The 10,121-nt window shown below is 35.5% G+C and overlaps 1 protein-coding gene across 3 annotated transcripts in view; it reads right to left on the bottom strand.

The window, feature by feature from the left end:
• Positions 1-934: 934 nt before the first annotated feature.
• RAB3GAP2 (RAB3 GTPase activating non-catalytic protein subunit 2) overlaps positions 935-10,121 on the bottom strand; it is a 41,008-nt gene continuing 31,821 nt past the window's right edge. For all 3 annotated transcript variants that reach the window (XM_031595972.2, XM_031595956.2, XM_031595965.2), the window contains exons 25-35: positions 9,665-9,838; positions 9,428-9,534; positions 8,397-8,463; positions 8,032-8,102; positions 6,267-6,302; positions 5,706-5,780; positions 5,257-5,475; positions 3,423-3,512; positions 3,123-3,338; positions 2,482-2,640; positions 935-1,971 (exon numbers count right to left, since the gene is read on the bottom strand). In XM_031595972.2, the coding sequence (XP_031451832.2) occupies positions 1,825-1,971; positions 2,482-2,640; positions 3,123-3,338; positions 3,423-3,512; positions 5,257-5,475; positions 5,706-5,780; positions 6,267-6,302; positions 8,032-8,102; positions 8,397-8,463; positions 9,428-9,534; positions 9,665-9,838 (1,361 nt within the window). In that variant the 3' untranslated portion in view covers positions 935-1,824. The remainder of the gene's footprint in view (positions 1,972-2,481; positions 2,641-3,122; positions 3,339-3,422; positions 3,513-5,256; positions 5,476-5,705; positions 5,781-6,266; positions 6,303-8,031; positions 8,103-8,396; positions 8,464-9,427; positions 9,535-9,664; positions 9,839-10,121) is intronic.

Raw genomic sequence — 10,121 nt, 5'->3', positions numbered from 1 at the left:
AAAACATTTACTTGTTTTAGTACCCTGTCTTCTCTAAATGTAGTTATACTTGATACATCTATACTGTGGACACCACTAAAAGGAAAAAAAACACAATGAAACCTCCTCAAATTTTATTTAATCAATTTACACAAATCCACAGCAAATTAGACACAAAATAGCACTATATACAGAATATTACTTACAATACATTACAGAGTTGATTGGTGTAGAGTGTCAGCTCTGGCATGATATTTAGTTACAGTGAGGTCCTTTACACAACTGTACCAGAATACAGGAATGTAATGCAACTAAGAAATGTTTTTTTTTTTCCTCAGTTTTCAGGACTGATTCTCTGGCCTGTCTGTTTCTGCAGAGGGCTGAAGTTCTGACAGGCAAGGTAGTACAGGCACTGCCCAGTCTTGCCTTCTTGCATTTTTCCCCTACACCTGTTTTCAATTCTACACTCCCATAACCAAACCAAACTGATAGAGCAGCACCAGCCTCTTACTCTTCTTTAGTCACACAACCTCATACCCTTATAGGAAGTCAAACACAGCATCAAACCTTCTCAGGAAGCCTTCATCATCTACATTAAAGTGCAGAGATCAGCAACTGATGATGCTGAACAGCTGACAGTATTATAGAACTAGCCACCTACAGAGCCGTTTTCAGGAGGAGTCTAACCTAAGATGACACCAGCACATACTTCAGAAAGGTAAGACCAAATTCTGTCTGTAACAATGCAGTACACTATGAATGTTTCTTGCAGGTTACAAGATGGAGTAATTTCAACTGACTTCAAGACAAAACAGCTTACAACAACACTATTTTCTTTTCCTCGCTTTCTTTAGGTAGAAGGAAAACTACTAAATGATGTAAGATAATCATTTATAACACCACTCCAGTAGTGAAGATATTCACTACATGATTCCCTGCAGGTACTATGTAATGATTGTTGTTTTTTTTTTTTTTTTTTTAAGGCTAAGGTATTCAGAAGTAAAGATCTTGAGTGAAGTTGGACAACTATTGAAGCAGGTTTTGACTACGAGTTAACATGTGCAGAGACTTAGCATACTACATCTTCTACAGTGGTAAAACAGAACAATCTTACAGTACATACAGACCTACGTAAACTTGGCAGAGCTTAATAATAAAGGACAGGGACATGAAATCAGTTTTAACTGGAGCCCAACACGCCCTAGAGGCAATGCTGAGACTGAAACTGGATGAAAATGGGTCCATATTAGTATCTGGGGATATGGTTCTCCCTTCCAAGCTGATTCTAACATGGGCTCTTCTCCCTCTGTGTAAGGCCTTGGCATGTTCCATTCTACTTCTAGTGCAGCTATTGTCATCTTTGTGCAGGTAGCAGACAGGAGCCCAACACCAATTCTAGCTTCTGGAAAAGCAGCATTGGCATTACAGGATAACTTAAAAGACTGAAGTGTTTCCTCAGGTTTAATTCTACAGCTTCTTTTGATAAATGATACATGGAACATTGTAACTGCAGCAGTTATTGCTAGCATGAAATACAAAAAATATCACAGGATGTGATTTTGTAAATTGACTAAAACTGCTGTCAAATATACCCAATTCAGACTACTGCAAGAAGCACTCAAGTCAAATAAATAACTAAGCAGTTCAAATACTGACAAGTGTACTAGAAACTAAACATCTCTGTACTAGTGCAGAATTTAAAATACACTCCAATTTAAAATTACCTTCTGGAATTGTTCTTTTTGCTTAACAAAAGCCACACAAAAGTTTCTTTCTGTAAATGTCAGCCTTGTGTAAAATCATGCATTGTAGCACTATGTAGCAGAACTGTTCTAATGAAGAATGTCATGATGATATTGCTTCTACGGCCTCTATCAGATTCAAAGCCAGGCTATACTGCCCATGATTCTCTGGTAAGTGCTCTATTACTCTGTTAACCAGTTTAGCTGTTGTAGCAATTGGCACTTGCACATTCTGAAGTTCCTGGGGGTCCTATATAAAAGAATAAACACAGCATTAGAGCATTCCTTGCAGATGAGCTTCTGCACATATGCCCTCCTCATCTTGTATAACCAGATTACTATTTGGGAATTAAGCTGATGCTTGGACCTAAAAGTATAATTGTATTACTGGTTATTTTACCCTTCAGACTTTTCTTAACTGAATCCTCACTGCTAATCAATATTCTCAATCAAATTTATTCATGCAATCTGGAAAACAGCACATCTGAAGCCTGGATAAACAGAAGCACTGATTTCTGAATATTGCCATTAGAAAAGATTGCCAATAGTTTTTTTAAATTGAGCACACATCATTTTGCCCATAACAGAACAGTCACTCCTTTATTCTTCATGAAAGAGAACTGGCACCAGGAAAAATGAGAACTAGGTTCTTGCTTCCATTAGGAAGAAAGCTCAATTCAGACATAATCTATGTTTAAGTAAATAGAATCTTCTGTAAATCAACCCATGATTCTGTTTTCCGAAATCATGCTTAACTTACCATAGCTTTAAGCCAAGTACAAAGTGTTGGAGGAAGTCTAGCAAAGAGTTCCATTCCCTCCTTTGTCTGTATCTGAAGTAAAGCAAAGGCCAGTCTCTGTCCAGCCAGTATGAGCAGCTGCGATGCAAGTACTTCTTTATCAGACACCTGAAGAAAGGCCTGAAAATGGGAACATACATAGATCCCCCTGAATGCTGAATCACGAGAATCTTCTAGTTACTATAACGAAAAATGGCTTTGAGACTCCTATGTTATTTGCTTCTCTAAATAAAGCATTAAAAAGCTTCTGAACAGTGGAAGAGAAAACAAAGCAAGACAATTACTCTGTACTTAGAAGCAAAAGAACATACTCCTGAAATGTCAAACGTAGTATCATAAAAAGGGTTGTACCAGTTTAGACCAACAGTCTAACTAGCTCCCTGTTATTATGTTTTCACCAGTTGCTATCTCCTAGGAAAGTGAGGAAGATGACCCACCTTGATAAAGTACTTCCCCAACCTCTGATTTTTCATTCTGGGGATTTTCTGAGTATGGCAATACTTGCCTAAGCCTTCTAGACATCTTCAGTAAGTGAAAATGTAACCTCAGCAGAATACCTGACAATGTCATGTTGTTATAAAATTATTAAAAGGTGTTATTACCTCTTCACCGAGATGATCCATCCCATAACTGTATAATTCACAGACATAATGCATTTTGACCACATCCTCGGAGATTTGAAGATACTGAGCCAAATCCACAGCCAAAGTTGGCCAATTTCTTGCCTTTTCAAAGGGAAACAATTCCTCTTCTGAAGCTTCTTTAGCTTTTTGTGAACATAGCATTTGAACTGCTGCACTCACAACTTTGAGCAAGAACTTGAAAGCAAAAATTAAAAGTTACTTCAGTCTTATTTGAAATTTTAGAAATTTAGGAATTCTCAGTATAAAACTTACACCTACCTGTTGTCGTATAGATAACACATTTGGATCCATATCCCCACTAGGTAACAGCTGAATTGAAGTAAGGTCTTTGAAAAACGCATTTTTACCCTAAAATTGAGAACCGAAGCTGATCAGAGATACAGTTGAAGTAATCTATGTTGATCCACTTTTAAGAAGCCTAAATTTTTTTTTATTTTTTATTTTTTTTTTTACATTTAAATGGTACTACATCTTCTATATCTCTCTGAGAATTAAAATGGATATTTTAAAGTTAGAATTATGAAGCAAAATATGGTCATAATCTATCAAGGATTTGCTTTTAAATTTAACCTAATTTAGTAGGCAAGTCTTTGTATCTGCTATACTACCAGCTGGAGCTGAAGCCTGGATGTATTTCCTACTCCCTTATCCTTCAAGAAAGCATCATATATAGGAAGAAATGCTAACTATCTTATACAAAAAATGCATTTTAAGTATTACTTAATAATATAGTTGACTCCACTTAAGGTCTCCTGGACTACAGATTCACCAAATTTAAGCTAAACTGCAAAATGATGGCATGTGGTAGCTCTTGTTTCAGCCCAATGCCACTTCTGGCAGTGGCACACTCAATGTAGAGCACCACTGGCAGCTCTGCTCTGTACTAACAGGGAAACAAAAGAAGTGTTCAAAGATAAAACCTTTGTAATATTTTTCTTAAATACTGGGGCTCTTCTCCAGACTGAAGAGAACAGCCAGGAGAAACACCAAATAGGACTGCACATTACTCATGAAATCAGGCACAAATTGATTACTAGTATTGGAATGGTGCAGCTTGCAAATGTTTAAGTTTAGACAGTAAATTGGTTTTCAGAAATAAGGTAATAAATAGTCTTTGAAACTCTCAAGCATTTCTTTTCAGACACCAAGAAAGAAGATGGCTGAGAATTACAGTTGTACATGTAAGCAAAGAGGTACAGGAATAGCCTTCAATTATATTATTGAAAAGTAACATGCAGTCTTAAATAGCATGAGATAATATGCTTGCTGCTAATAGATAAGTATATATAAAAGGTATAAAAATAACAGAATGTGATATATGGTAAAATGCTAAAAACAGATAAAGCATGCATACAAAGACCTACAGCAAACTGTCACATTCTGCATTTAGAAAAATCCAATCCATGATTAAGAAGAAATCTTCAGCACAATGCATTACAGATCTAAATCTTTTTCTCCTCAGCAGGAATTAGATGATAGCCTACAGCAGTGCTCTAATTCTTAATTAATTTTTTTTTTTTAATTATATTGTTTAGGAGGAAGAAAGCTCAGTGTATGGTACATTCTTTATATCTAACTCAATATGTATCTGGTTGGATATACACTGCATTTTAAAATGTAGTGAGTCTTTTTTCCTCAGTGGTTTACAAGTATTTAAATGACAAACCATTTATTCTCTTCAAGGTCAGAATTCCAAAATACTCATCAGCAGTAATGAATACATCAGCAACACTAACAGAACATTTTTGAACTTAACTATGTTTTCTCTAATCTGGCACTTCTCAAAGCAACTAGGAAAACCTGTCATCCAGTTGTCTTATCATGCAGTATTTCCAGGCCAACTAATGATTAAGGAGTGGATTTTCATGCAGATGAGGTCACTACAAATCTTTTATTCAAAGTAAAACACCACATTCCTATGGCAGCCTGAATTCTGGTGACAACTTCTTTAACACCAGAGTGGGCTAAATGTCTTTCATAAAACCAGGCACAAACAGTTTAAAGAGTAGAAGGTAGCATATATTATAGATACCAAGAGGAAGGAAGGACAGTAATAATTAAATGTATGCACATTAGCATTCAGAAGACATACCTTGCTATCAAACAGCGACAGAGGCTTCACACTCTTCAGAGAAAACCTCATGATGGCATACAAGACAGTACATAACACAAACTGGTGTTCAACAAGTGGGTAGTGAATGCGTTTCTGCTCAAGTGCCAGTTCTACAATCGATACCGGCCCTTCCACAGACATCCAGGCGTCCTCAGTATCCAGGACAGGAGCCTGCATTTCATCACTACTCACGTCAGCCTAGCAGATGAATGTAAAAAAGTTGTCACACACAAGATGTGATCTGTATTACATGTAAAAACACATCTTTAATCAGAAACTCTCTGCAATGAAATTAAAAAATTAAGAAGAGAATTTCGTATTTTCTAGATGAGATTGTTAACATTTGTCTCAACAATGCAGAAATTAGGATAAGAGCATATTCTTTAATGTAAATTAGTTTCTTTCTTTCTAAAGAAAAGAAATCTTACCTCTAGCAACGTTTGCAGGAGATCTGAACAGCAGCCAAGAAAAGCTGTCATGGCTGTGTCACTCATACCCACATCCTGTTAACAATATTAAATTTGTTTCAGACAGAATTCAAACAGGCTTTTATTAGCTATATAAATCTGAGAAAACAGTTGTTGATATAACACATTGTTAAGCCTATTATATATTTTAAGCTAAATAAACATTCACTTAAGCACAAAGATTTAGAAGTAACAGAAAAAAAGTAGAAAATAAGCTTTCCATTATCTTGAAAAATAAATTTAAAGCTCAATTGGATATTTAAAATATTGCATTTCCACAGAGGACAGAGTAGCTCAAGTAATCACATCCAGTACATTTCATTTGCTGAGCTTATCATTTGCCTTCCAAGAGTTTAAGACATGCCATACATGAAAAAATGAATGAAAGATAACAGCAATTTATCATGTGATCTCAAGTTTCAAAACATTCACACTTCAAAAACAAGTCACAAGCTAATATTAAAATAAAAGAGGATGTTTTTGTTAGATTTTTCCTCATGTTAGACAGAAGTAGTTACTTGCCCTTCTGCATAATCTGTCCTTCGGTGCTTTTCCAACCTGTTCAAAGAAAATTCCATGTTTCAGTACAATTAAATCATCATTATTATTATAGAGCATCTATTATCTTGCAAATATTCTATTACTTAGAATTTTCCTAATATAAAAAAAGAAAAAAGTTCATTACAGCTACATGATGCAACACACTGCATTGCTTTCTTTAAATATAAATATAAATAAATGTATTTAATTCATCATTATTTATATACTGGTGCCAGTGATGTATGATATACATACCATAGAAGGCAGAAACAAACACCACCAATGCCAACATTTAGTTCATCATTCTTAATGTCTAGAATTAAGGCCCACAGGTTCTTTCACATCTCAAATCTGGCTAAGAAATTCCCAGTGATTTCTATAATACAGAATAATGCCAAGTGTGATATTATGAAGAAAAATGGGGAACAAGGAAGAGGAGAAAAAAGGGAGAGCTCCAGGATACTCATTAGGATAGATGGAAAAGATATTACAACATGGTTTTCATGCTTTGCCCATATAAATTCTTCAGAAAAAGCCCCTCAGTCATTCCTGTTTAGAAACGTTACTACAATGCCACTTAGGTTCTACTTCTGTAAGTAGAACTACATTCTGCATGCAATGAATCATATATATATCAGTGGAAGCTCTTTCTGCAACAAGCAGAAAGAAATAAAATTCTTATGCATCTTGGCAGTCTAAACACCTGAAGTGAGATACCAGGATCCTGAGTCACTGTGGTCCATTGTGCTGATTCAAAACCTGAATTGAAAACAACTTTCAGCTGTTGCTGTAGGGACTGATTAAACACCTGTGGGTGGCTACTGTAGGCAGAAATAATGGCAATGGGTGTACATAAAGGCATGCAGAAAAACTGGAAGAAACATCTTTTTTCTGCTTTTGCTGAAGAAGCACCTACCACAGATATACACAACTAATAAGCCTATTTCCTGGAAGAAATGAGGAAGATGGTATATTCCAATTAATACACAGTTCAGCCAAAAGCTAAAGCAGAAAATCAGAGGAGCATAGGAGGAGGATAAAAAGACAAGGTAGAAAATTGGGTGTTTTGGTTGGTTTTGTTGTTTTTGAAATCACTGTCAACACCTGGACTTCTATCTTGTAGATAACTGTCTGCCAATCAGCAGGTATATTGCATATTGTAAGTATTAAATTTAGCAGGGATAAAGTACTGATAAAACTAATAGCAAACAAGCTACATACTAGAGGGTGATTCAGCAATGTAGCATGAGTTAAAAATGCTCAACAATACTCACAAGATGCTCTGCATTCTGCAGAGCTCATATACCTGTAAGTTAGATCTCCAACATTTGGAAGAGCTGCAGTTTGCAGAACCTTAGAAGTTTCATGTCAATAACTTACCAGAAAACAGGCCCAGAAAAAATACTTTTTCAAGTGAAAGCTTTATGTACAAATATATACATGCACATAAAGATAGCTTCAAATGTTTTATTTAGTAATTACAAGTTAATGCTGCACTTAAGGCTACAGTACATGTGCTAGATTCCATTACTGCTTAAAGCAATACTGAGTTGATCATTCCAAGGAACAATTGACTATTCTAAGATATGCATTCCTTCCTCAGAATCCAAAAGTTACCCATACAATATACCTAACAAGCAGGAGATTTTTTGACCTTTACATTAGAAGTATCCCACTTTTCTTTTTAATTTAAATCCACAGCATGTAAGTACTAGCCTCAAAACTACTCTCATAATGCTACACTCACCTTGTCCATTAGATACGTAGCAGAAGAAAGCCTTTTTACTATGAATGTATTCCACATCATCAGAGCAATACCTAGAACAATCACAAACTTGTGAACTCCATGTGAATACAAGAGAGATTTTAAGCAATACAAGTACAGACTGAAAAGCCATGGGCCAAAATTCTTATTAGCTTTATGTAACTAACATATATCCATGTTTCTGATGGAAACTCTTAGCACATGAAAAATGTGAGCAAGAAGTTTATCTAGGGGAAGGCTGCTGACAAAACAGCCACTACTATCAACTACATGTATTTACACTGTCTATAGACAAAACTGTCATTTGCAGTTTCAAAGATCATTTTTATTGGCAGCTTTGTACTTACCATGCTGAACGTGAGCATTAATGATGCATCGAAGATGATCTATAGACCTAATAAGAAAGCATGCTTCCTTATGTAAAACAAAAAAAGTGAAAGAACAAGTTAATATTATTCATTATGTGAAACTTGTTTTAAATGTAAACTATTGATTCCTAAGAGGCCCAGGTCTATTATAAAGCTTTTCATTTTTGACAGCTATAACACTTACTCTGAAGTTTTGCAGTCTTCTCTCCTGTTACCTGACATACCTGTCGTACACTGTCATTCACACTGTTTTTAGGGTTTTGTCAACAGTATGTACCACTAACATACTCACTGCTGAAAGATATCCCCACTGAATAATAACAATCCACTTTCTTACATGCAAAATCCATTTGTGCTAGGAAGATTAATTTTCACTTTCATTATGGTAGAGTAAGTTCTTAAAATTCTCCAATGAACCTTTTTCCCTACAGCAAGATGTTGCATTGCACAGATATAAGCAGTGCTGACTGCATTTTTCGTATAATCCAAAAATTCTGAGAGTGTTAGAACCGAGGACAACATTCTCCATTTACTATAGGAAACCATGGAAAACAGCAATTCCATGTTTGCTTTTTTTCCCCTATGGCAATTACCATCAACAGTGGCAAAAATGAAGAAAAAAATCTAAGAACATTCAAGAAATCTCTTCCATCTTTACACTGAATGGATTCTAGACTAAAAAGCATTCTATGATCTATTTAGACAAAAGGTTCATCACTCCTATGCAGTGATAATTTTTTTTTTTGGGCACTACAAAATACTGATGGAACACTTCACGCTGCTTATTTCAAACACCTGAGAATCTGACAGCTTAGAAGCACACTGTCTTTATGTGGTACCATTCAACTCCTGAACTCAATTCAATTTAAACTTTTCCTTTATAGCAGAAAAATTGTAACCAGCACGCTATCAAATAGTGTCTTCTGAAGGATTTTATGAACTAAAACTTGTGAAAGTGTTTCTAGAGAGTTATTCTTAACCACTGCTCCCTGCAAATGAAGTTCTTTTACCTCTGGATCCTTATTCCATTGTACTACATACTCCCAACAGCAGTGTGCATGGAGCACATCCACTTCAAGACTGCATGGAAACTGCTGATATGCAAGTTGCAGCAGCTCTAGGAAAAAGAAAAATATCAGAAGTTACAAGGCAGACCTCTTCTCATAATTTCTGCTACTTCACAACAGTAACAAAAGCATTTCTGAAAGGAGTCAAAATTCAAAAAAATCCTCACATTATTTTCTTACCAAGGATTGTTTCCAAGTCTTCATCTATTTCTGGTTCCTCAAGAAAGATATTTGTAGGCATTTCTTCAGATTCTTCAGTATTATCTGTATTGTTTCTGTGCTGTGCCAAATTCAGTACAAGAGGATTGAAGCCTTGCTTAAAAACCCACTTTGCTACAGTGTCAGCAATACCTCCTGGGATAGTAAAAGAACAAAGAAGTCTTGAAATACAGTCAGTGTACATCCCAGAAGATTTAAAGTTCAAAACTGAAGAACAGAAAAAAGAATGCTATTAACTAATACCGTTAATTATATTGAGTTGACGTTGCCAATCAAAAATGTATTAACCAACTGACTTAAGTTTACAATGTAGTCTTTACAGTAATACCTTTCATCATTTTGACACATGGTTTGCTTTGTTTTTAAGTAAACAGCAGAACAATTTCCAGTGCAGCCTATTTCATGAAGTAGGTAAGGA

The sequence above is a fragment of the Phasianus colchicus genome, chromosome 2 (genome assembly GCF_987193195.1).
Source record: "Phasianus colchicus chromosome 2, bPhaCol1.hap1.1, whole genome shotgun sequence".
In the NCBI taxonomy this organism is placed as follows: Eukaryota; Metazoa; Chordata; class Aves; order Galliformes; family Phasianidae; genus Phasianus; species Phasianus colchicus.
This window is presented reverse-complemented; position numbering and strand designations above follow the sequence as displayed.